The sequence below is a fragment of the Desmodus rotundus genome, chromosome 9 (genome assembly GCF_022682495.2).
Source record: "Desmodus rotundus isolate HL8 chromosome 9, HLdesRot8A.1, whole genome shotgun sequence".
NCBI classification, from domain to species: domain Eukaryota; kingdom Metazoa; phylum Chordata; class Mammalia; order Chiroptera; family Phyllostomidae; genus Desmodus; species Desmodus rotundus.
The window spans coordinates 106,046,085-106,072,879 of NC_071395.1; the positions used below are offsets into that span (position 1 = coordinate 106,046,085).

At 48.1% G+C, this 26,795-nt stretch overlaps 1 protein-coding gene across 1 annotated transcript; it reads right to left on the reverse strand.

Annotated features, from left to right (window-relative positions):
- Positions 1-300: 300 nt before the first annotated feature.
- CAVIN1 (caveolae associated protein 1) lies at positions 301-13,591 on the reverse strand. Its single transcript, XM_024553510.3, has 2 exons — positions 12,724-13,591; positions 301-2,665 (listed from the first exon to the last, which is right to left on the reverse strand). Exons 1-2 carry the CDS (start codon positions 13,192-13,194, stop codon positions 1,961-1,963), a joined length of 1,176 nt encoding a protein of 391 aa, XP_024409278.1. The 5' UTR covers positions 13,195-13,591; the 3' UTR covers positions 301-1,960.
- Between the last annotated feature and the right edge of the window lie 13,204 nt (positions 13,592-26,795).

Here is a 26,795-nt window from a genome sequence, read left to right on the forward strand (position 1 = left end):
ATGTCTGGCGGGCTAGTGCCCTGGCAGCTGGGAAGGAGATCCAGACTGCCCAGGGTAACAGGATGCCTGGCTCAGAATCGCAACCCCACCATTTACCAGCTACATGGCCTCCCACAAGTCACTGTTTCCTCATCTCTAGAATAGGGATGACAATAACACACCCCACACACACACGCCCCACGCCAGTGAAGCAAGTTTAAATCAACAGTCTTCTCTTTTTCTCTCCCTCCCTGGTTCCCTCCTGCCCTCTGTAACTCGTCCTATACACAGCTGTCTTCGGAGAATACAATCCAACACAGGTCCTTTTAGAAAAGCAGGTTTATTGGTCAGCTGCTCACCAGGACACAGCAACACGAGAGACCCCCCAGAGCCCACAGGAACCGGTGTCCGCCCCCAACTCAGGCCCCTTCAGCCCATCAGCACCTTGTCCCAGTCCCCGTCCTGCCTCAGTTGACCTGTCTCCCAGCATTCACAAGAGAGAAAGGAACCAAGAAAGTAGGCGGTGAGGGGGGAAAGGGAGCAAAGCTTTGTATTGTAAAACAGTTTGTGTCCCCAGGCTCCCCCTCTCCCTCCACCCCTGAAAGCAATTGGCTGCAATTCTAAAAAGCAGAGCAGGGACGATAAGGCAGAGGTGATGGGGGAGAAGAAAGAATCCTTCAGCCTCTTCTTAAGGGAACTTGTGGGCCATGGCACAAATGGCTTGGCGGGAGAGGGGAGCCATGCTTGCTCCTGACATTCGCCTTTCCTGGGGAGGAGCAGCAGGGTGTTAGTATCCCAAGGAGAACCTGGGAACAGCAACCCTCTCAGCCCTAAAGACTCAGGAGAGGAGCCCACCAGGGCAAGGCGGTCTTGGCCAGTTCTGCAGCTCTTCTGCTAGTCCTAGGGGAGGGTCCTGAGAAGAGGCTGCTGGTGGCTCCATACACACTTCCCCTCCAGCTCTCAGCTTGGTGGCCTGGTCCTTAGCACCCCACCTTCTTTCTAGCCTGCCTGCCTCCTAACTCCCAGTTCTCCGCAGCCAGATGCTACCCCCTTCTGGGACCCCAATTTTCTGGGCTTTGAGAGATGGACTGGCCCTGGGGCACCAGGCAGATCCCAGCTGAGGGAAGGAGTGAGGCTTACCTCTCTTTTCTCTTTCTCATCATCACTCCTTATCCTGAGATGGATAAGGAGAACCCAAGACAAGATTCTTGTTCTGCATTTCTCATGCTGCTCCTGAGGCAAATGGTCCTCTCTTCGCCCATTTCCACCTTCCGCTATTTCCTGTTCTCCTTCCCAAAGCCACAGCCACATGCTCCTGTGTGCAGGTGCCTGGAGTGTGAGTGTGTCCCTCTCCACCCCCACTGCCCGGGGCTCTGCTTGGCACCAACCTTCCTTGTTGGGACGCTTTGCAGATACAGCCTGTGCTAGACCCTCATGCATGGCTTTTTCTCCCAAGAGCAACTTTCAAGTCCTTCCAGTGTGTGGGGCCTCCCATGTGGACAAAGATCTTCTTCAGGATTCATTCTCTATTACATTAATTTCAGCTTCGAAGCTTCCAGGGATCAGGATAAGAAAGAAGAGCTCAGTGAGCAGGAATGACAGAACTGGATGTGTGAGGGGGAGGTTGGGGGAGGGGGGGCAGCCTGCCCCGAGGGGGCCCCGACTATGGAAATAACAGCATTTTCCCGCAGGATCCCCAGCTTGCACAACCAGAACATGGGCCGTCCCCTCTCCGTTTCCACCCGGGCTACGCCTAAATCGGGGCTGGCCTTTGTGGAGGCTGCCTCCCCCTCTCATCTTAACAGCTCTAAGACTTGAGGGGTGCGCCTTGAGGGGAAGGTGCTCTCAATTTAGAAATATGTCAGCCCGTGTGGGCCCAAGAAAGAATGCAAAAGAGAAAGTTCAGGATGAAAAGGATCAGGGTGGGGGTGGGGAGAGGCGGGGCAGCAAGGCCTCCCGGGCAGAGCCCCACTCCTCCCCCTCAGTCGCTGTCGCTCTTGTCCACCAGCACGGCATCTGACTCCTCGGTGATCTCCAGCAGCGTGTGCACGTCGGGGCTGCTCCCGCGCAGCAAATCGATGGCCTCGCCACGCTCCGCGCCACCCTCCTCCTCGTCGTCAACGCCCACCTCCACCATCTCCGTAGCCTTCAGCACCTCCACCTCGCCCTCGCGGATCTTCTTGACGTGGAAGGTGAAGGGCGGCACCTTGTAGACGGCCGTCTTGGAGCGCGCGTAGACCACATGGTCGGGAGTGAAGGACTTGCGTAGCTTTTCTCGGGAGGTCTTGAGCTTCTCCCGACGCTCCACGGGAACGAGGCGCGTGCCCAGCTTGTTCATGCGCTTCTCCAGCGTGTGCCGCGTCTTCTCCAGGTTCTCCTTGGTCTTGAGGCGGGTCTTCTCCAGGTTCTCCCGGGTGCGCACCCTGGTCTTCTCCATCTTCTCCTTGGAGAAGGCCTTCTTGAAGTCGTCCACGCGCCGCAGGCCGCTGCGCTTGATGCGCTCCGCGCGCGACTCCTCGATGACCTCCTCCACCTCCACCGCCTCGTCCGACGACAGCTCGATCGCCGCGGCGTCCTCCTCGGGCCGCTCGCCCTCACCCAGCTCGTCGCCCTCCTTCTCGGGCAGCGTATCTGACTCTTTCAGCGACTTGCTGATGCTCAGTTTGGCCGGTAATTTCACTTCATCCTAAAGGGAAAGCAGAGCAGAAAAGATGAGGGGCGGTGGGCAGGGACTTGGGGGGACAACGAGTGAACCGAGGCAAGGTGGAGGTGATGCTGGGGAGTGCGTGGTACCCATGAAATCAGCCGGAACGTGTCTGCCATTGTGTCCCCAGCGCCTGGCACAGACACCTTATTTGCATCCCACAAACGTGTTGAATGAATAACTCTACAGGCAGGACGAGAGGGAACAGGGCTTCGGGTTGGAGATTAACTGCACCTCGGTTAAATATGTCTGTGGCCCTGCAGCTGCGTCCTCGAGCCCTACATCCGCCCTTCTTAAGTTAAACCACTCCCTGCCTCCTGCGTCCCAAGGAACACAACTTAACTTTGGAAATGCGCAGAGCGCCCTCTGGTGCAGTAAGTCACGCATTGCCCGAGTCAGGCCTAAAAGTAAAGGGGTTTGCGAAACGTTCCTTCAGATTGAGGGGTCGAGGGACCGAGTGGTCGAGGGCTCGGGGAAGGGAGATGAACACACAGCCAATATCAGGCGACCACCCCCCCAAGTAGAGCAGCTTGAAGTCAAGGTGAAGGGAGTGTGTTTCCCAGACTTCAAACCATTTCAGAACAAGTCTTACGGAAGAACTGTGGCCCCTGCCCCACTCCTTGACCTCCTCGTACTGTTTGGTTCCACCAGTGCATTTCCCCCTCCCCCGCCGTGTAGAAATTCGGAGAAGAAAGGGGAAAAAAGTGGCTGGCATGTATTCCCCCCAGCACAGATATTTCTTCTGGTTCGGACTTCCCTACTTTGGAATGGAAGGGAGGGATTACTTTTCCATTCTTGCTCCCTTCCCCCCGCCCCTGCAGATCGTATCTCAAGGGGCCAAGTATAGGACGGTGGTCCCAGATTCCCTGAGATCCTGGAGCTCAGAGCCAGTTCTTCCCTCCTCCCTCTCAGAGCCTAATACCAGCACTGTTTTCCACTCTGGGAAGATTTTCCAAGACCCTGAGTCTGGGCCAATGTTTCAGAATCTCAGGCTCACCTCCCACAAGGTAAGGGGAGGCTGGGCACAGGAAGGGACATGACCCAGAGCGTAAACAGGGCCTCCTCTTTGGCCCGGATGCTCTTTAGAGACTTCAGATGAAGGAATGAGAGACAGTTTCTAAAGGGTTTTCTGAGATTGTTTCCCAGTATTGTAAGAAAACCCCGACTGAGAAAAATGAGGCATCTTGAAACCTATATGATCCTATTAATCAATGTCACCCCAATAAATTCAATGTACAAAAAGAAAAAAGAAAAGTGAGGCACCCTGAGCAGGGACCTCTCATAAACACACAAATACACACACACACACATACATTGGCCACTTGGTAGCTCTGCACCACCTGCTACAGAAATTCCTTCCCCCGCTCCCAACTTCTTTCCTTTTCCCTCCCACCCACCTCCCCCCAGTTTCCTGGTTTACAGTGAAAACTAGGAACACCCCTCCCAACTTCCTTCCCTCCCTGTCAATAGCATTAGCGGGGACAAAGAGGGAATAGTGGCTCCACCTCTGCTCCCAAACTGGGCACCAGGCTCTTCTGGGCATCAAGCCACCTCAAGCTCTCATCCCTTGACTACACCTCCCAGCAGGCAAGGTGACCTGAGCACTGGGCATGCTGGGACTTGTAGTCTCTACTTGCCATAGCTTGTTTAGTACTATTGTGGGCATCCTACTTCATTCTGCTCATCCCTCTGTCTTTCACACTTACAGAAGCATTGGAGGGGCGTTTGCCTTGTTCTGGGTGTAGGGGGGTCCCGACCACTCTCAGCATTCCCTCTTAGTTCCAGTTTGTACTCTTTGGGTCTCTGTTTGCAATTAGCTCTCCCTGGACACTACTTGAGTCCTCTCTCTTACATACCATTTTAGGACTCTCTAGGATCTAAACTCTCCACTATCTCTTCATCTGTCTCCACCCAGAATGTACTTGCAGCCCTGTTCAAAAAAAAAAAAAAAAACAGCTCTGATCTCTCCTTTGCAGCTTCCCCAGGATAAAACCCCACATACTGGACACCAGAGGGTGGAGAACCCCTCCTTTCACTAGGCTCAGACAATGTGGATGGGCTTGGAAGGATTAAGGGTGATGGGCGGGGAATAGTCAGGAAACAGTCCCAGCTCCTGGAAAACAAATCCACATTGTCTCTCTGCCCCACTCCCAGCATCCCTGATTCTCCCCGCTAATCCACCCACCCCATAAAGGCTGAGCTGGCCGGTTTCCCTGGCCTCTGGCTTCCTAGATAAAGGTCTTTGCCAACTGATCTTAGAAGTGAACAGGGCTGGGGGGAGAGTTGAAGACTTCTTGTAGCCCATCCCATCTTCCTAGTGCCTGATGAAAGGCCTCAAATACAACATCAGGGAGCAATCCCAGTGAGAGAAGATTTATTTCTGGATTTGGGGGCATCTCCCTTGGTCCACATAGGGACCTGTGAATAGAACCTGGTTCGTTGTATGTTTCCCTGAGAGCGATGGCTCACACCAGAGAGGCTGCCTTCCCGGTGGGAGATCAGGGGACGCAGGAAGAAACGATATGGCCCAAGCTCCTGAACAATGTCCAGTAGGCTGGTTCTGGAGAGGGTACACCACCAGGACCTTAGCTTTTCACCTCCATTAATGGATTTTCTCTTTTCTCCCCCTTTCCAAGCCAGGTTTCCCCTATGACTCACAGCCTTGGAGCGCTATCTTGGGCCCACCCAGTCTGCCCGTTGCTACAACAACCATAAACACAATCCTAAAGCACCTCTCCCCTACCCTGGGCACACAGGCCAGGGCACCCTTGTCCCACCCCGACCTCCTTGGCAGAGCTCCTGAACTGAAGGAGAGGCCTCAGTGGGTAGCAAGGAGGGAGGGCTCGGCTTGTTCTGTTTTCACATTTTTTTTATTAAACAAAACCACCACTCCCAACAGGCTTGGTTTCCAGAGTTACCTTTAATGACCAGGTCTGAACAAAAGCATGCACAGCTGCCCCCGCCCCCGCCCACACACACACACAGCTCCCCAGCCCAGGATGAATGTAGAGGACTCCCCAGAGGAGCTCCCAGCCCCTTCCACACCACTCCCCAACTCTGCTGTATAAACTTAAGATCCTCTGGCTTACGAAAAACAATTCATGGTTACAACTGAGCACCTAATATGTGTCTGGTCCTTGGCCAGGCACTTCGTATTTGTCAGGGAGAAGGGACAATGTCATATAGCTCTGGGTAGGAGCCTTTCTTGACTTAGAGTGAACCAGCTCTGTCCCCAGCTACCATCTGGGGATGGCCAGGGTAGACTTTGGAAAGGTAATTTGGGGACCTAGAACCTGCTGAGACATGGTGTTAGAGGGGGGTGCAGACCGAGGGAGAGGTGAGAGAGAGGGTGTCTTAAAAACTCAGGCTCCCCACTTGAGACTGCCATGACAAGGGGGTGGGAGACACTGAAGGCAGACGGTCCTTCTTTCTTGCTATAGTAATTCTCAACAGGCATGATGTTGTCCCCAGGAAGATGGAAGCAGGCTCTTGGGGGGTAAGGGGAAGTTTAGATATTGTGATAGTTTCTGGTGTTCCAAAGAGTCCCGGTACATAAACAGATATATAGTATAACTGCAGGATTAAAATTTCATGGGGGAGGGGACAGTTAGGAGGAAATGTCTACAAGGACTCCTCAAGCGGATGATTATGGAAAAAAAAAAAAAGTTGAGCAACACTGTCCTATAAGAAGGCCCGAGAATCCAAGCCAGAACCAGCTAAAATGTTCCCCCTTCTGGCCTCTCTGAGTTGGCAGCTTTTGAGTGCCCCACCCAAGGCAGGATCTGGCAAACATAAGGGATTGCTTTGCAAAACATTAAAAAAAAAAAACCACTGGAAAAAATAAGTGTAAATGTTTCCTCAGCTACATGGGGGGAGGTGGAGAGGGCACAGAGCAGACCCCAGGCTTGGGCCTCCTGAGGCCTCTCTTAAGAGGCTTTGAGCCAAACTGGCCTGCCCCGGAGGAGGAGGCAGAAGGGCAAAGGGAAGGGAGAATCCGAAGCCTTGGCTCAGTTTCATGCAATTTCATGCAGGGCGGCATTGGGTGCAGCTCAAGCATGGTGTTTGGAGTGTCGCTATTAACACAAAAATCAAGAAGTGGAGGGAGGGGCCTTCCCTCCACCTCCCACTCTACTGCACACACCATATTCACCTGAACTCTGCCTAATACAAGAGCGTTTCATAATACCCACCCCCCACCTCCAAGGGGCAGTGTCTCGAAAGAGGCTCACCAGCCTGCCCTGACCACCACCAAGTGCAGAGCTCATGGTGGACAGTAGTGACACCCCATGCCCATGGACCCAGGGGTTCCAGGAGGCCCTAAATGCCCCCACCGGCTGTTGGCTCCTTTGGGGTGGGCAGAGACACAGGCTCTGGGTAATAGGGCAGTGCCCTAGGCGTCTGGTCAAAGGGTGGGATCTCAGGCACTGTATCAGGCTTCAGGTCAAAGGGCTCAGTCTCAGGCAGAAGGTCAAAAGGCACGATCTTGGGTGTGACCAGGTCAGAGGGTGCATTCAGCTTCTTCTTGGGCTAAGACGAGGAAAAGGGGTTTAAGTGGGGTTTGGAATGGGTGCAGATAGGGTTGAGAGAAGGAGGCCTTGGTGAGCATGCAGAGTCGGGAGGGGTGAGTAGGGAGGAGGAGGGAGTACACAATGTATTAGGATGGAAAGGAACCACATTTTAAATGCTTCATCAGGAAGGCCCTAGGGCTGATAGGGGTGGGACAAACCCAGACCCATGAATTAATAAACACAGTTTAAATGGACCCCCCTCCCATCCTCCCTCTAGAATCTTCCCCTGTCCTGGCCTTGGCCTCCTACCAGCTGTTGTTGGGGGTCGGGGGTAGGGTGATGGGGGAAAGAGCTTGCGGGGGGTGGGGGGGTGGAAAAGGAGTTTTCTAAGAGGCCAGTCATTGGATTCTAGCTGGGGAGGCTCCAACGAGTAAAAGAGGAGGCAAACAACTTCATTGTCTTCAGAGTCAGACACTGCTGACCCCAGTGCTTGTTATTCCCCTGGGCGCTGGGTGCCGCCCCGGATAAGGAGAGGGAGAGGCATGGAAGAGGGACACCGTGGCTATTTCCCTTTGGCCACATCCTCCCCTCCTGCCTCCCTTGCTACCCTTCCTACCACCCATGCTTGGGCCAGCAGACACCAAGATGCACAGAGAAATTAAGCTATTTTTATGACAGGTGGGCCCACATCCTGGGGCACCCAGCGGCAGCTCCCAACTCTCCCTCCTGAGGGGCTTTGGACAATCAGGAGATGTCAGGGGAGAGGGACAGTTGGGTGTGTCACCAGATATGGGGATAGCAGTGTTGAGTAAAGGCCTGCAGCCACAGAAACACAAGGCAGCAGGTGCCAGCCTGCCCTGTGGGGCACAGGGAGAAGGCTGCAGGGGCAGGGAGGCTGAGGAGACAACGTGGTCTTTGTCTGGCCAGATGCAGAGGCCATGCCAGGGGACACCCCAACGGGGCAGGGAGTGCCAGTCTTTACACCCTGCTGTCCTCACACACTCTGTCATTGGGCCAGGTGATCACACACTGCCTCTTCTTCAGCGCTGTGAGGCTGAGCAGCTGAAGGCCATCAACCTTAGTCACTGTTAGCCAATGCTGCACACCCGCACACACGCAGCAGCCCGTGCCAGGGCTGTGCACACCCGCACACATGCAGCAGCCCATGCCAGGGCTGTGACACTGTCTCCCTCAGAGAATGAAGGAGCCAGAAGCAACCCTCTGCCAGTGCTAGCCTCCGCCCTGTTTCCTGCTGTAGGGCCCAGGGATGGAAGAAGGAGGTGAGGAGCAGAAAGTGCAGCAAAAGCCTGAACAGTGTGGCTCAGCTGGTTGGGTGTCGGCCCACAAAGGAAAAGGTGGCCGGTTGGATTCCCAGTCAGGGCACATGCCTGAGTTTTGGGTTGGTTCCCCGTTGGGGCTGAAGAGAGGTAACTGATCAGTCTCTCTCTGATCGATATTTCTCTTTCATGTTGATGTTTCTCTCTCTCTCTTTCTCCCTCCCTTCCCCTCTCTCTAAAATAAATAAATAAAACATTGTTTTCAAAAAGAAAGGGCAGCAGAAGAGCGGGTGGGGTACACCTGTGTTCTGGCCTCAGCTTTGACCCCCCAATCATTTGAGTGACAATAGGCAAGTCACTTCCCCTTTCTGAGCCTCAACTTCCTCCAATACAAAATGAAGAAACAAGTTGATTATCTCTGAAGCATCTTCCAACTCAAAAATTCTATCACGACAAAATGATAAAACATTCACAATGGTATGATTAAAAAAAATGGAACAAACCACTACTCATCTCTGAGGCTGCTTGCCTGGCACCGATAACCCCCCTCTCCCTACCAGTTGCCCACCCTGTGCCATCTCCTGCCTTTCTGACTTTATTTACTAAAAAGAAATAAATAGAGCAAGAAGCATGATTTCCTTTAGTCTTAGAAATACCCCTAGACCTGGCCAGTGTGGCTCAGTGGGTTGGAGCACTGTCTCTTAACCAAAAGGTTGTGTATTTGATTCCTGGTCAGGGCACATACCTCAGTTGCAGGTTCGATCCCTGGTCTGGGTGCATGTGGGAAGCAATTAATTGATGTTTCTCTCTCTCCCTTCCCCTCTCCTTTCCTCTCCCTCGAAAAGCAATGAAAAAGTCCTTCGGTGAGGACTTAAAAAAGAAAAGAAATACCCCTAAAAATGTCCTCCCTGCTTTGGATTCAACAACCAGGAAAAACCACCCAAACTCAGCTTTGTGGAGGAAAGGCATGGTAAGCAATCTCTCCGTGGCCACTAGGCTTAGGGGGACAAGAGGGACCAGAAACCCAAGTTGGGAATATTTTTTGACCAAGTTTTGGGATTCTGGAACAAAGTAGGCTTGATTTGTCTGAGTCCAAGAAGAAGCTGTAGGATGGACTAGGATTTGGGGAGAAGTCAGCCAGCCCTCATTCCAGCCCTGGTGTCCTCACCTTTAATGCCCATGATCCCCCGGATGCTTTAAATGCTTCCTGGTCCCATCCTCAAGCACTTGGACCAGGTCTGATGGGCATCCATGTGTAGGTCACCAACTAACTGCCTCATCAAAAATACTCCAGAACACATTCATTTCCATTTTAGCCTCCCTTTCTGGATTCTAAAAGAACTCTAATAACATCCAAATTACCGTCTGGGAGAATTGGCTCTTTAATAATCACAGTTCCTGCTGTTTGGATGGTGCCCAAATCGGCCTGATCCTCCGAGCAGTTCTCAATCCACTGACCTCAAACTACTAGCAGAATTCACTTCTCTCATTCACTAACCGTTGCCTAGCTAGGCGTCATCTCGTAGGATGGGACGCCAAACTGCTACTTGTCATTTGGGAGACAGAGGGAAATGCCAGGGAGGGGCTGAATTGTGTGTGTGTGTGTGTGTGTGTGTGTGTGTGTGTGTGTGGTCGAATGCAAACTTAACCTGTGATGTCATTGTGTCTAGCAGTTCCCTGACTCAGGGGTGGGGCCACACAAGGGATTCCCTCCTTTATTCCCCAGGAAGAAGGTGTGGAAGGCCAGATGACCTGACCCCACAGCTGGGGCCTTCCCACCCTTTCAGGATTCCCTCCCCCTGCCCCCACCCCCCTTCGCTGTATCATCACCTCCCACATCTGCAGTGGGGCATACAGAATTTCCTGTTCCCCTGCTAGAGAACTCACACCATCCTGTGAGGCTTTTCTCCAAATCTCTCCATGCCTGGCCACCCAAACATCCTACCCCAACTGCCTGATTTTACCATAAATGTTGCCTCCCCTGATCTTCCCTATTAGGTCTGCCAAGGCCCAGAGCTATTTTTACCTCATTCTCTTCCCAGGCCTGCAGAACTCAGGGAGGAGCAGCCTCTGCCTTCCTCCAGCATCAGAGCACCCCACCCGCTTGCCTCCACCTGGGACATCTGCTGTGCAACTCAGGGAAGTTCTGCTTCCCTGAGCCCCACCCTGTCGGCAGTCTTTGTCTCTGAGATCTTCCCAGAGTTGGGACCATTTTAGTTCTTCGTTATTTCCCCTGATGTTTGGAGGCTCTGGGTCCTCAGCTTGAGCTATTCCTGCTACCTCAACTCTCTGTTCTCCTCCGAGCCTGGGTTAGTACAGATGTAGTCAAAGCCACCCCGAGACTTGACCTCCTGCTCCCACAGACACACAATACCCAGCTCCAGATCCCTGCCAGTGGCTGAGAGGGAGTGACAGAGGGATGCTATTGGCCTCTCCCTCCATACCCGTCCTCTCAGAATCTCCATCTTTGACGTGGGGAGGTTTACTCCAAGACCAAGAATTTCCCCAGGTCCTATGGTCTGGGACCTTTAAAAGTGAGAATGGCCACCCCCTCAGCCCTCCATGGCAACCCTCTACCATACCAGGTAGAAAAGATCAGGCTCATTTGCTCCCCTATCTTGTTCTCCTTCCTTTGATACCTCTCAGTGCTAGATAGATCTCCTTAAAAATCTCTCTCTCTCTCTCTCTCTCACACACACACACACACACACACACACACACTCACACACACACTCTGCTTTCTCCCAGCAGACCAAGTGGAAACAACTCGGGCTGAACATTTACTACCTGACAGTGCTGGATGGGGAGAGGTAAAGCTTTTTAAAGGCCTCTTGGGTAGATCCCTGGGCAGGGGAGGTGGGGGCAGAATGTCACTTCTGCCTCTGTCCCACCTCTACCTCTTCGGCTAAGTGCCAGCTCGCCCACCTCCCCGTGTCTTATCTCCAAACACTTGTCTCAATCTGCATCTTTCTTAGCTCCTCTAGAGAGGCCAACCCCAGGCCATGTAGCATCTCAGATGGTCACTCGGAAGCCAGCTCGACCAAGCCCCAGAGTCTTCAGTGAAACCAAAGCTCTCCGAGAGGGGTCTTGTTGCCTAGGGGTTGTGGGAAACCCAGCCTTCCTTTTCTTTCAGCCCCCTCGATAGGGAGAGGGAGCACAGACTACCTCCCCCTGGTCTCATCTCCTTAGCACAGGGGCAGCCACCAGGCCTCCCGGGACCAGAGAGGAGGCGAGGCTGGGCACATTCACACCCAGGCAAAGATCACCAAGCTCTCAGCTGAGGGCCCACTTAATGGAATTGGGGAGGGGGTGCGGAGAGGGGCAGGTTTATTTGGGGTTAAGATACAAAACTACTTTTTTTTTTTTAATCCTGGCAGGAAGAATGGGGAGAGGTTCAAACGAAGTAATAAGCGCCTGGGCGGAGCTTGGAGCGCGCCAGCCTCCTCCAGCCTGCCTGCGGTTCCTCCACCACCCCCGCAGGTATGCGAGGTGATTCACTGTGCCTGGACCGAGGGCCTGGGCTGTCCACTCCCCTCCACCAGCCCCTCTTGCTTTTTTCACCCACCCATCCCCACCCCCGCCTGCCTGCTTCCACCTGGCCAAGAGGAAGGGCGCGCCTCTGACGAGGGCCTCCCCAAGGGCCTGAAAGTGCCGGGAGGCCAGGGACAGATTGCACCGAGGGGATAGGGTAGGTAGCCAAGGCTGAGGCGGGGGTGCAGGGTCCGCGGAGGTGTGCTGGCTATGGTGTCCCTCGCCCGGCTCAGCCCCCGCCGGTGCGTGCCTGGGCCCTGAATCACCCGCTATATCGGGCGGGCAGCGCCTGAGGCCCCAAACCCGGGCCTGGCCGCCAGTGTCCGTTTACAGCGGGTCCCAAAAGCCGCCAGGGACCTACGGCTTTCCCCCAAACTTCCTTGGAGTAGACCTTTGACAGAGCCAAGTTAGGAGCATTCTGCGAGGGATAGTGACCCCGAATCCAGCCCCCTAACTCGGCTCCACTACGTTTGACACCGAAGAGAGGGGGCTCGGTGAGGAGACGCGGGGCGCAGAGCGCGCCCCTCTGCGCACTCCAGGAATCTGCTCCTCACCGCACCCCACCCTAGGAGCGGTCGTCCCGAGGAGGGTGGGTCCCCTGGGCCCAGAAAGGCTGGCAGGGGAGCTGAACCGCGCTGAAGGCAGGTCCCCCGACCCCAAGCCCCGGCCCTGGGACTACGGGCCGGGCTCGGAGTTCTGGGCGAGGTCCACCCCGCCAGCTCACCTGGTAGATCATAACTTTAAAGTTGCGGCGCCTCAACAGCTCGGCCTCGTTGACCTCCAGCTTCTTGATCTGGCCGGCCTGGCGCTCCAGGCTGCCGCGCACGGTCTTCACGTTGACGCTGACCTTGCGCACCTTCTCCAGCAACTTGCTCACGGTGTTACTGGTGGTGGCGTGCGCCTTGCCCAGCTTGCTCAGCTCGCCCTGGATGCTCTGCACCGCGCCCTCCATCTCCGCCTGCCGCTCCTCCAGTTGGGCTTGGGTCAGCTGGATCTGGTCGACAGCGCCGATGATTTTGTCCAGAAGGCTCAGCACCAGCACGCCGTTCACCTGGTCCGACTTGATCAGCTCCTCAGAGCCGGCACCCGACGGCTCCTCGGCCGCCGACGCCCGCATTATTGAGGACCCCGGGTCCTCTGCGTCAGGGTACCCGGGGAGCGGCTGTTCGACGATGTGGAGCTGGGTGTCCTCCATGGCTACCCGGAGCCGTGCAGGGCCGGCGGGTGGAGCTGAAGCTGGAGTGGGAGACCGGGAGAGGAGGAAGAGCGGGAGGGAGAAGAGAGTGAGAGGAGGAAACTCAAGCCACGTCCGTGCGCCCCGGGACCTCGGCCAGAACTGTAGGGGGGGCGATCTCTGCGCTCCCGGGCTCCCAGGCCAAACCCGGGAGTCTCGTCGCCCATTGGCTGGCCCCACCCCAGAAAGGGAGGGACCGGGGCCGAAGGAGAGAAGGAGGAGGGGGAGGGGGCAACCAAGGGGGCCCGGAGAGCCGACCGCCCCACCCTTCCCAGGATGGTTGGAATAGTTGGAGCCGGAGACTAAGCGGAGGCGAAGAGAGCGGGACTGCGACGGAGGAATGTGAGCTGGAGAGGAAACAGGTCCTAGAGCGTTGCCCCACTTTCCCCTCTCCTTTTCTGCTCACCCGCAAGCCTACCTCAGCCTTTTACGTTCTGGAGCAGGGGAGTAGGCGGAACACGAGACCCTGAAATGACACGTGAAATATTGTGTTGTGTTGTATCGGCTTGTGCCCAGTTTCTGAAAAGGAAAGGATCCACAATCTTTTCGAAGGGGCCTCTAACCCACACCCCCAAATTACCAACTGCTATTTTAAAAGCTTGAGGGGTTGCTTGGGGAACGAGAGAAAGAAACTTCAGTCAGAATCACGGTGGTGGGGAGGGGCTGCAGAGCTCCTCTAGGTGTCTGTTAGGGTGATCCTATTTTAATTCTATTAAAACGGGCAATGAAATAGAAAGTAAAGCCTTTTACCCATTTCTAACCTTTCTCGAAAAACCAGCTTTTTCTGTGTTTTCCCCTGGCCCAGAGGCCTAGCTGGCACTACCCTCAGAGCAGGACCTAGGAATGCACCTTCTCTCCACATTCAGAAGACCAGCGCTCAGCAATGAGAGAAATGAGCAGATCTCACCTTCTCACTTAACGAACGGGGACAGGACGGCCTGAAGAGGGAAAGTGACCTGCTGTGGTTCACCTGCAGGGTAGCCTCGGCTTAACAGTCCCCTAGACTCCTCCCACACTTTCTCCCCTGGCGCTACGCCTCTCGTTAGTACAGGATGAGCACAAACCGCCACCAACCTGTGCTGCTTTAACTACAGATGTATTTTCAATTATAATGGGTACCAAGGAGCAGGACCAAGGAGGACCCTTAGCTCAGAAATGCAGGGAGAGAGAGGCTGCCCATGCAAGCCCATTTTGCTCTCTAGCACAGCATTGGAGCTGTGAGTTCTCTGGAGCAGCACCACCCGCCTTTCCCCCAGAAAGGCGGCAAACCTTTTCCCTAGTTAGGAAACCAAGCTTGGGTTTCCCCAGCTGGACAGACGATGGTCTTGGCAAAAGATCTGTTCTAGTCGGGCATGCCTTATCATTAGGAAGAGTGAAAAATCACTTGGTGGAAACCTGGGGCTCCATCAATCCAGTTGGAGAACCCACCAACCCAGAAAGGCGCTGGAGAGCTGTCTGGGGTGGCCCAGGACGGTCCCAATGACTGTTGGAAAAAATATTTCCCTAACACTTCAATAGCTGTTTTCTCAGAAACAAATGGCTTTCTTTCTTGTTTGAGATTCAAGTAGAATGAGCTGGTATACAAGTATAAAATCATACCTGACATATAAAATCAAATGTAATATATAAAATTATATATATATTATGATATATAATAATATATAATAATGTATTATATATTATTATATATTATCACATATAATATATATTGCATTTGGTATATCTACTTATAATATCTGATGTATATAATTTATGATATATACTAATATATTATTATAATATATAATATATAATATATATTACATTTGATATTTCTGCTAGACCTGACCCATTTATTTTAGAACTTAAAAGAAAGTGTACTTTGGCAGTCTAAGTGGCTTCCATCGAGCATTGATAAGTTTTCTAGAAAAAAGAAGAGTGACAGGAGAGAAACCTACTGAACCTTCACAAGGCTCTTACATTTCTTAATTGGTTAGATTATTTTCATAGGTGACACACAAGATACAAAGTGTGAATAGCATACAAAAATACAGTGAAAAGGTTTCTTTCCACCCCTGTCTGCAGCAACTAATTTCTTTCCCAGGAGATAATTGTTACTATTGTTTTGTGGAGTTTTCCATAGAAAGTCTCCGCATGTAAAATCAAATATATATATTGCTCAGCGTTTTTTTTCAGTCACTAATATATCTTGAAGATCGTTCCATATCAGTACATGTAGAGCTGCCTTGTCTTCCAGAGTGTACATGCACTGTATTTATTTAACTAGTTCTCTCTCAGTGGACATTTGGAGATTACAGCGTGAACCTCACTGTTGCAGGGTGCGGTGGGGGGGGGGTGCTGAAGAGAAATTCTGGTGGTTGACTTGGTTTTTGTGGTTGTGTACTTGCTAACGGAATTAAGTCCATGCCATGTCAGCTTTCCCATCAGGAGAATATTTCTACTCTTCAAAAAGGAATGACAGTATTTGAGATAAGTCAAGTTAGGTTCCAGGGGTAGTCTAGTAAATACATGAGTCAACCGATGCCTCTTTAACAGAGAATTTTGCAGAAAGGGCCCTACCCCTACTTAGATGTTTCTCCACTGTGCCTCTTCTTACTACATGCCAGCTAACTCCGACAGGGGGCGTGCTAAGCCTTGGTGAACTAGTTTTGTCAACACTGACAGCCAGAACTGGAGCGGAACAATTCTGAGCACTTCGTTTCAGTGAAAATAAGCAGTTTCCCTTCGTTTGGAATTGCATTCAGCGTGCCGTCGCTTGCATTCAGGGCTGACGCTTTCCATTTTCCATTGCTCACTCTATTTGCTGAAAGGCAAACTGTTCCATTGTGTGCTTTCAGCTAGCTGCTGAGGCAGAGTCTGTAAAAGTGCTAGAAAGGTGGAAACAAACAACCCTGTGGCCCAGAAAAAGAACAGGTTGCACTGGTGTCAGCCGCTCTATCTCACAGCGCTCTATCATATTCCTCCATCTGTCCACGTGTTCAGCAAAGTGTGACTACTTACCATGAGCCAGCTACTGGGCTGGGAACTTCAAGGAGGGTGAGGAAAGCTCAGCCCTTCCTAAGGAGAAATCCAAAGCGTAGCAGGAGAGGCAGATGCGTGAAAACTTTCCCACACAAAGTGGAGGGCCCTCCAGCTGCTCAGGGAGGGTTGCCACTACTTCTGGGAGAGTGAGGAAGGATTCACAGGGGGAGGGTCTCTAGTAAGAGGAGGGAGGGTAGGCCCTTTCTCCCCTCCCCCCAGTGGCAACAAGAGGTGTGAAAGGTCAGGGCTGAGGGGTGGGTAGCCAGGCATTGCTCATCTCTTGCTGTGGTTCTGCCTTAAGTCTTATCTGTTTATACCTAGGAAGATTCAGCAAGGTGTGTGGGGGGGGGCGGCATGTAATGTGTTCCATTCAGCTTTGCATCTGTGCTGAGAGACAGCCTAGGGAGACAGTGTGTTTTGTTAATAATAAACGGTTGGGATGAATGACGTGTCTTCACATCAGAGAAACAAACCATCCCACATAGAAAACCAGTCCTCAGCAGCTGGCTCACAGCTGCCACGGGTTTTTCTCCCGACTTATGCACACTATTCTTGTCCCTCTGACATAAATGGAAAGTGCTTATGATGTTTGTATATTTCTCTTCCTAAAAAATCCCTTCCTTTCTTTTTCAAACATTAATATATAGGATAGACTTCCCGAACCAGCAAACAATAAAAAATATTTATTTGGTGCTAGTTTATGCACCATTTGGTGCCAGAAACCAACCACAGGACACAGCAGGTTTGCTCTGGGGTGAGAGGTTTTAGTCTCGGGGAAGCGGTGACTCAGGCTAACACACAGAAAACATCCAGAGAATACATTAATGAAAATCCCATAAAGCCTTCCCTCTCCTTTGCCGTCAACATGCACTGTCTCTTATCTTACCTATAAATAACAAAAGCAAACACACAGACAAAACTCCGTCATAATTGCTTTTACCTTCCTGTCGCCTCCAGGTTGGACCCATCTGTTTTCTCCTGTTCAAGTTCATTGTTTTCTGGAACTTCTGCAGATCTGTTCCCCCAATCGGTCCTTACACTTCTGCAGTTTATCCAAAAAGTCGGCTTCCTCTCTACCAAAAGTGAACTTAGAAGTCACTGATAAACTCCATATTCTACCAACTACCTCTCCTTTTATAATTTTATTTGAATTTTGCAGGACTTAGCACTGCTCTCCTTGAGATTCTCCCTCGTGGCCTTTTGTGAGGCTGTATTATTTTTGTTTATTTCTTGTCCCCCTTGCTAACTTGTTTTTTCTTCCTTTCATTTCTTAAAACAGCTTTTAAAACTTCTAAAAAAAACATTTAAAACCCAAGCTTCACTGAGATATCATTTACATAATATACAGTTCACCTATTTAAAATGTACTAAATAGTCTTTAGTACATTCACAGAGTTAGCAACCACAATTTAAGAACATTTTTATCACCCCCCAAATAAACACCTGTCAAATAAAAAAAAAAAAAAAAAAAACCCAGATCCGGACTTAGTAAAGGGAGACTTTATCTGAGACAACGTCTGCGCGGGAGGAAAGGACTGTTACTGTACGGTCAGGGAGGGGTCTGTCGTACCGGAGAGAATGCTGTGACCACAAGATCTGTGTCTCAAGGCCAAACGAAGGGGAGTTTTCTTTTACTGAGAGGGCTAAATGGAGCTAGAAAGCACAAACACGAGCAGGTGCAGGGAATGGACGAAAGGGTGACATGAGAGTAGATCAGAGAATGCTTCTCCCTGAAGTCAGCCCATCCTCAGGTTGTGTGCCGGCTGAGGCTGTGAGTGGGCCAAAGATCAGGGGCAAAGATCAGGGAAGGAGAGAGGCTTAAACGAAGTTTGGTTATGAAGCATTTTGTTCCGAGTGACGAGCGGGGACAAACAGTTCAGTATCATTTATGAGACAAAGAATGAGAACATGGAGGGTCTGTGTCTGTCCTGGGCACAGGTAAATAAGGGGGTGCCTGTGAGTCATAGGGAGAGGGTGCTTCTTTGCAGTAAGCTGTTTTCCAGAACACAAAAGAGTAGGGAGAGGCCTTTAAACGTCAGTGTTTTCCAGGAGTACAGGGCTGGGCGAAATTCAACTTTGTGGCCCCAGGCCCATTAGCGGTCACTCCCCATTCCTCCCTTCTCCCAGGCCCTGACAACCACCCATCTCCTTGCGGTCTACAGACTTGCCTGATCTGGACACTTCACGTAAGATGCATCATACAACATGTGGCCTTCTGTGTGTGGCTTCTTCCACGTGGTGTACTTTCAAGGCTGACCCCTGCTATAGCATGTATCAGTACTGCATTCCTTGTAGCTGCCGAATAAAATTCCGTTGTATAGATATGCTGCATGGCGTTTGCTGATGGACACTTGGGTTGTTCCCACTTTTTGGCTACTATGAATAACCCTGCTATGAATATTCACGCTATTTCCCTTTTTCTTCCTTGGGCTACTTTCCTAATGTAGTGTTTAACATGGGTTCTGCCTCCAGCCCTCTGCTCCGGTTCCAGTCACTTTCCCTCTTTTCTTTCTTTCTTTCTTTCTTTCTTTCTTTCTTTCTTTCTTTCTTTCTTTCTTTCTTTCTTTCTTCTCTTCTAGCATCCTCTTTGCTGTGACTCTAAAATCAGTGTCTCAGCTTCTTGAAGTGTTACACATATGGGAAACCAGTGGCACAGACACCAAGTGATCAGAAGGGACGCTGTTGTCTGTCTTGCTGAAGCAGAGTTCTGCGGGGCCAGGCATTACCAAGGGTCCTAAGGCAGTTGCTGAATCCCACCAGGCCAGGAGGAGCAGTGACTGGTTACCAGTATGTCAGCCTCCCTCCTAAACACCAGGCTCGCCTCATCTCCCACTGCTTGCAGCCTCATTGGATATCCCACCATCATCTCAACTCAATGCAAACTAAATTTAATGTCTTCCCTCAAAAGTAAGACCTCTCATGACTTTCTTACTTCCACCGATGGTACCATCACCCTTTCAACCACCAGTCTCCAACCTTGCAGTTCTTTTTAACTCTTCTCTCCCCCTCACCTCTCAAAGCAAATGGAATCCCGAGGTCTGCTTGTCCTTTCCCTGTTATCATTCTCCTGTCATTCCCATCACTGCGGCCACCTCTCTGGTCCGGTTGTCACCCATTGATGCCTGCATTGTTATTGTTCTTTCCTGGTTGGTCTCTGCATCTCTAATCTCTTCCCTCCAATTCATCCGGTGCGTACAGCATTGCTAGTTAATCTTCCTAAACTGTTACTGTGTTGTCTTCCTCTGCAAAAAAAAAAAAAAGCCTTCTATGGCTTTACCTCATTTATTCAGATTTACTCAGTTTGGCTCTACCTCCAAATTGGTATATGATTTCAAGTGACTTTTCTTCTCTTAGTTTATCTCTTTTAGTCCTCAGTTTTTTCACCTGTAAATGAAAAAATAGGAGTACATGATTTCCAAGGTCCCTTCCAGTTCTGATATTCAGTGAGTCTATGAGACGAATCTTTGATACATTAAAAAGCCCTTTGAGACCTGATGGTGCTTCAGAAAAATCTTTTTGAATATCATTCACTCAAACAAATATTTATCAAGTGCCTACAAAGTGCTAGTCCCAGGACCAGGCGATGGGACCCAGAGATGGAAAGACTTGGTCCTTGCTATCAGGAACTTACGGCCTAACATGAGAGCTGGCCTTGGACCTCAACAACTACGGTTTAACGGGATAGTGGCCACAAAGGGCATCACATACAATGAACAATGACAGCACAGAGGAAAGAGTATTACTGTTTATATTAGGTTGTCGGGAGCCATTTCAGAGGAGCTGAGCTGTGGCATTTGCTGGGGGTTGGGATTCTAAGCAGAGGAAAATTCTTGGTAAAGGCATGTGGCTGTCTGAGCCCTTGTGGCTATTTGCCGTGGCAAATATTTTATCGAAGCTGAAGTGTAAGATGGTTGGAGGCAGAGAGGCTAAAGGTGAGAGGCTGGGCTGAGAAAAGTCGCCCAATCGCAGTGCATCCTGGAAGTCATGCTAAGCAGTCTGGACTTTATCCTAAAGATTATAAGGCACTAATTAAGGATTGCAACCAAAAGAGGAAGAGAAACTGATTGGAGTTTTAGAAAGAAAGCTGATCTGAGGGAATGTCAACAATAGTTTGAAGGGCCTTGGCCAAGTGGTGCAGTTGGCTGGAGCATTGTCCTGTACACCAAAAGGTTGTGGGTTCATCCTGTCCGGGCACGTACGTGGGTAGCAGGTTTGATCGGGGTGCGCAAGGGAGACAACCGACCAATGTTTCTCCCTCATATTGATGTTTTTTCTCTCTCTCTCCCTTCCTCTGTCTGAAATCAGTAAGCATATCCTCTGGTAAGGATTAAAAAAAAGGTTGTTTGAGGATGAAATATGTTTATCCATAGAAACAGACATGTCAGAATGGTTGACACACCACTGGTATCAAGAAATGTGCACAAGCCTTTGCCCGTTCTCGTAACTTGCACCCGTCAAGAACTGGTATCAAGAAGACTTTCTGTTAAACTCATTCTGTTGCTCACAAGAGGATCCTCCACCTTCCTTCCAGCTTTCCAGTTGGAAGCAAGGCCAGATCTTTGAAACTGCACGCTCTCAATAAAAACAGTAAGTGTTAGCAGCTGTGCACACCTACACCAGACCATTTCACTTGCAGAACCCGGCCCTCTTCCCGGGAAACCAAGTTTCCCTTTCACAATGTGCAGAACAGGAAGAGTGTGACTCTTGTTCCGATGCAGGGGCTCTGTGCTTCGCTCAGATTTCCACGTTTTCATTGTGCTCTGGGTGGGAGAGGCCAGCTGTGTGTTGGTGGAGTGACTCATTTTTCCACCAAAACACATATTTCTATGAATCCTTGGGGCCACTGATTGGTGTGAATGAGCAATCAGAACAGACATGGTTCCTGAATCCATTATAGTACTTCAGAGAGATGATTTAAAGTTTTTCCATGACTTAAATTGGAAGAGGCAATTCAACTATTCAGATAATTCATGGTCCAAAAACTTTAATGTTTATAAGTGGTTGTTAAGAGAGGAAATAAGTACACAAGAAGTAGAAAGATTCCCAAATAAGTAGATGATATTCAATACAAATGTATGTAAAATATATTAATCAATGTTTAGGAGCACTAGAATAACAGAATGATCAAAATGGGAAGAGACTAGCTTGGAAAAATTTTTCATTTATGAAATTTTTTAATTATTTAAAGTTTACAGGAAAGTTTTTTTAAGTCAAAAATATTTTTTTTTCTGAACCATCTGAAAGTAAATTGACAACCTGATGTCTCAAAACCCCCAAATATTATGTATTTTCTACAAACAAGAACATTCGGGTATAGAACCTAGTACAATGATCAAAATCAGAAAATTAACATTGACACATACCACCATCTGCTTCCCAGCAGCCTATCAAATTTCATCATTTGTCCTGAAATTATCCTTAGAGTTTAATGATCCAATCTGAGACCACCTCTCGAACGTAGCTGGTGCCTCTCTTTAGTCTCCTTCATTCAAGGGAATGCTACTTCGTTGTTTCCTTTACTTTCATAACTTTGACATTTTTGAAGATTAAAGAACAATGATTAGAATGTTGCTAAGTTTGGGCTTGTCTGATATTTCCTTGTGGTTGGATTTAAGATATTTGTCTTTGGGAGGAGTAGCACAAAAGGGATGCTCTGTTCTTCTCATTGTCCTCTATCAGGTGGTACCTGATTTTGACTTGCCCATTGCTAGTGATGTTAACCTTGATCAGTTGGTTAAGGTATCAGACCTCTCCAGTGTAAAATTACTCTTTTCCCCTTTCTCATCCATAACTATTTTGTAGGGTAGTATTTTGAGACTAAGTATATATTTCATAATCCAATTCCTTGAACAGCACAAACTACCATAACTCACCCAATATGAAAGAAATAGTTTGGATAGCTCTATAAATCTTAAGGACATTTAATCTGTAATTTAAAAATCTCAAAAAAAAGAAACTTCCATGTCCAGATGGTTTTCATGGAGAATTCTGTCAAACATTTAAAGAAGAATTAACACCAAGTCCACACAATCTTTTCCAGAAAACAAGAGTTTGGATCTCTTTCCTACCCATTTTATGAGACCAGTATTATCCCGACATCAAAACCAGACAGAAAGTACAAAAAAAGAAAAGTACAGACCAATATCCTTCATGAAAATACATCCAAAAATCCTTAACAATAGCAAATAGAATTCAGCGATATGTAAAAAAGAATTATATAATGGCTAAGTGGTGTTTATTCTAGGGTTGCAAGGCTAATTCAGCATTCAAAATTCAGTCAGTGTAACTCACCATATAAATGAAGCAGAGAAAAATAGATTGCACCAATTGATTCAGAAAGTGTCTTTTACAAAATTCAATACTGATTCATGATAAAAAACAAACAAACAAACAAACAAACAAAAAAACCTCTCAGAAAACCAGAAATAGCGGGGAATTTCCTCGACTTGATAAAAATATCTGCCTAGCTAGTATCATATTTAAAGTGAAAGACTGGAGTCTTTCTTCCTAAGATTGGAAATAAGTCAGGCATGTCTGCTCTTATCACTCTTATTCAACATAGTACTGGAAGAACTAGCCAGCACAATAAGGTAAGAAAAGGAAAAAAAAAAAAAGGCATACAGTTTGGAAAAGAAAAAAAAAATCCAACTCTGACTTTGTGCAGGTGTCATGATGGTCTATGTAAAAAATCCCTGGCTCATGTGGCTCAGTGGACTGAATGCCGGCCTGAGAACCAAAAGGCCACCAGCTCGATTCCCAGTCAAGGCACATGCCTGGGTTGTGGGTCAGGTCCCCGGAGCGGGGCACGTGAGAGGCAACCACACATTGATGTTTCTGTCCCTCTTTTTCTCCCTCCCTTCCCCTCTTTAAAAATAAATAAATAAAATCTTTTTAAAAAATCCCAAGGAATGTATTTACCAAAAACTCTAGAATAAATATATGAGTTCAGCAAAGTTAAAGGATACACAATAAGCACTCAAAAATCAATCCTATTTCTCTATGGTTAGAGTGAACACATGGAAACTGGAATTAAAATACAATCCTGCTCTGGCCAGGTAGCTCAGTTAGTTAGTATGTTGTCCTGATACATCAAGGTTTCAGGTTTAATCCCAGGTCAGGGCACATGCAAGAATCAACCGATGAATGCATAAATAAGCGGAACAACAAACCTCTCCTTTCTCTCTCTCTCCCTCCCTCTCTCTCTCTCTTCCCCTCTTCCTTTGTCTCTCTCTCTCTCTCAAATCAACTTAAAAATACAATTTAAATTGCTCAAAAAATGAAACATGTATGAATCTAACAAACATGAAAACATGTAAAACTAAGTCAGTTTTGTTCAATTATAATTTTTAAGTAAAATCAATCTATTAATATTTTTAAAAATATATTAACATTTATATTTATGACTATATAGTATTTTATGTTTAACATTTCTTCTGTATCTGTAGTTAAAACCAATTCTCATTATTATTATATTTGTAGTCTCTCACTTTACCAGATGTTTTTCTATTTTTATTAATATTCAAAAAGAACTAGCTATTATTTTTGTTATCCTTTAAGCTATTTTGACTTTACTAATTCTTTTTGTCTTATTTGGGTTTATTTTGTTGTGTTTTTAAAACATGTTGAGTCATGCTTTTTTAATTTACTTTAATTCACCCTGGTTGGTGTGGCTCAATGGATTGAGTGCCAGCCTGCAAACCAAAGGGTCACCAGTTTGATTCCCAGTCAGGGCACATGCCTGGGTTGCTGGCCAGGTCCCCAGTAGGGGGTGCAAGACAGGCAACCACACACTGATGTTTCTCTCCTTCTCTTTCTCCCTCTCTTCCCCTCTCTCTAAAAATAAGTAAAATCTTTAAAATAATAATAATAATAATTTACCTTAATTCTTTCTTGTTTAATGAACACATTTAAACCTATGATTACTTTTCTCATTCACTCAGTGTAACTTTAGTGATATCCCATAAAATTTGATATATAGTGTTGTCATTATTAAAAGACTGATCTTTGACTCAGTCTTGAAAGAAACGATTTTGCAGAGAGGTGGTAGAATCACTCCCAGTGTGCAAAGCAGGCAAAGAACAGACCAGGTTCATAGTGAACAGGCAGACCCTTCTCATCCTTTAAGACTCAACTCAAATTTAATCTTCGCACTAAAGGTTTCCAAGCATAGCTAGTGATGCCTTTATCCAAGCACTATCCATACATTGCTGATAAAATCCTTATTGCGTCATAGATTCCAAGTTCCTTAAAGTTAGGATCCTTGTCCAATTTCTTATACCTCGGCCTAGGTCATATCAAGCCCCAAACTTTGTGTTGAATTAAAGAATTGGAGAGCCCTGGCAGAGTTGCTCAGTGGGTTGGAGCGTCATCCTGTACAGCAAAAGGTTGCAGCTCCGACCCTGGTAAGGGCAGCTACCTAGGTTATGGGTTGGATCCCCAGGTAGGAGCGCTAAAGGGAGGCAACTGATCAATGTTTCTCTTTCTCTCTCTCCCTCTCTCTCCCCCGCCCTCCTTTCCCCTCTAAAATAATAAACATATCCTCAGGCGAGGATTTAAAAGGAAGAATTGAACAGAGGCATGTAAAAGTTGATTGGAAAGCCTCTAAAACTTACTTACCTCACATTTCTACTCAAATATAGTGTTAGCAATGGCTATACATATTACCAGAAGATTTTTTGGTCCCAAATTATATTTTTAAATAGAAATAATTGTTCATCTGTATTCAGAGTTTCTAAAACTCCAAGCAAAAAGAAACAATTCAAATAGGGCTCAAGACAATATCCAACTGAAGGTTTTCTTTCAGATAACTTCTTACTTCCCCTAAAAATTTTTTCTTCTCCGAAGACCATGTCCTTATACATTCTTCCCACCCATTTCCTGCAGACACCCTTCCCCACAGCTCCCTCCTTAAGAGACCACATCAGCCCAGTAGCTTTTTTATAAAACAAAAACAAGTCAACTATAAGGCATAGCAATCTCCAGCCTTATATAAGTACATGGTTACAAAGAGCCCACATCAGTTTGTCCCAAGTTAAGAAACTACATTTCCAGCTTTGTTTTCTTCCTTTCGAAAATATTTATGAAGCACATCTGAATGCCAGGCACTAAGCTAGGCAGTGGAAATAACAACAGTTCAAGTTAGATCTATCCCTTGACTACTGAATCAACCAGGTTCTTTCTACTGGAATTTTCCAATGTATTTCTTCACTCCAAGTACAGCCTCCTTTCTCTACGTCACCAGAAACCCAATACAGAAACATTTGCCGGATTCTGTACTTCAGAACACTTCTCGAACTAGTTTCTTTTTTTTTTTTCCCTTGGGCAAATACTTTAGGTCTAATGTCTCAGAGAGGCCTCTCTGCCCTGTGTCAATCATTCCGTCCCTTCTTCCCATCTCAACCTTCCTCATGTTTTCTAAATTTTATTTCTTTAAAGAAGCCTCTTTCATGGCTTTCTTAACTTCCTGGAGTTAAAGGCTCTTTGCCTCATGTGTTGGTCACAAGAACCTTGAGGGTTGCAGAAAGTGTCACATGCCTTAGACTCATTCCTATCTACTTATAGATGTAATCATTAACAGAGCTAAGGAAGCTGACATTCTTTGAACTCCAAAGGAAGCCTCAAAATCTGTTATGAAGAGAATTTTGCTTTTTACCAAAAGACTTTTATTTTAAACATTGGCAGCCTTTGAAAGTAAAAACAAGGTGTTATTTAGAGGAACTCAGGCTGAAACTGCAGAAGAAACTAACTCTATGAATACAAAATGCAAATCAACGCTTGGAGAATGACGGCCAGTCAAAGTGGTTACAGGTCACCCATAGGTCGTGGCAGGAGAGCTCTCATCCAACACTCAAAGTAGGTCCGTGGAAGAACAGTTTAAGAACCAGAGTTCCTTTTCACATAAAAGGGAAAAACAAAAAATAATTCGATTAGACAATCATTGAACTGAGCTACTGGCATCTCAGAGATTTCAGACAAGAGGAAGTAAAATTTTAAATAACAATTTTAGTGGTTGTTGCCAACTCCTTGCAGGTGAACAGTTGAAAAATTATGCAAAACAAAATTTCCTTCCCAAAATTGGTAAGGGAAATGTACTGGGTTGAAAACATTTTCCCAAAATTCATGTCCACCTGGAACATGTGAATATGACCTTATTTGGAAATAGTGTATTTGCAGATGTAAACAATTTAAGATGAAGTCATACTGGATTAAGGTGGGCCCTGATTCAATGACTGGTGCCCTTATATGAAGAGAAAAGTTTGGACATAGATACAGACAAAGAGAGGGAGGAATGCCTTGTGAGAGAGACAGTAATCGGAGTGACACAGCCTGAAGCCAAGGAAAGCTAAGGATTGTAGGAAACCACCAGAAGCTAGGAAGAGGGAAGGAAGGATCCTTCCCCAGACATTCCTTGGAAATATCATGGTCCTGTGGACATCTTGATTTCAGAGTTCTAGCCTCCAGATCTCTAAGAGAATAAATTTCTGTTGTTTTAAGCCACCCCATTTATGGTATTTGTGCAACAGCCCTATGAAACTAACATA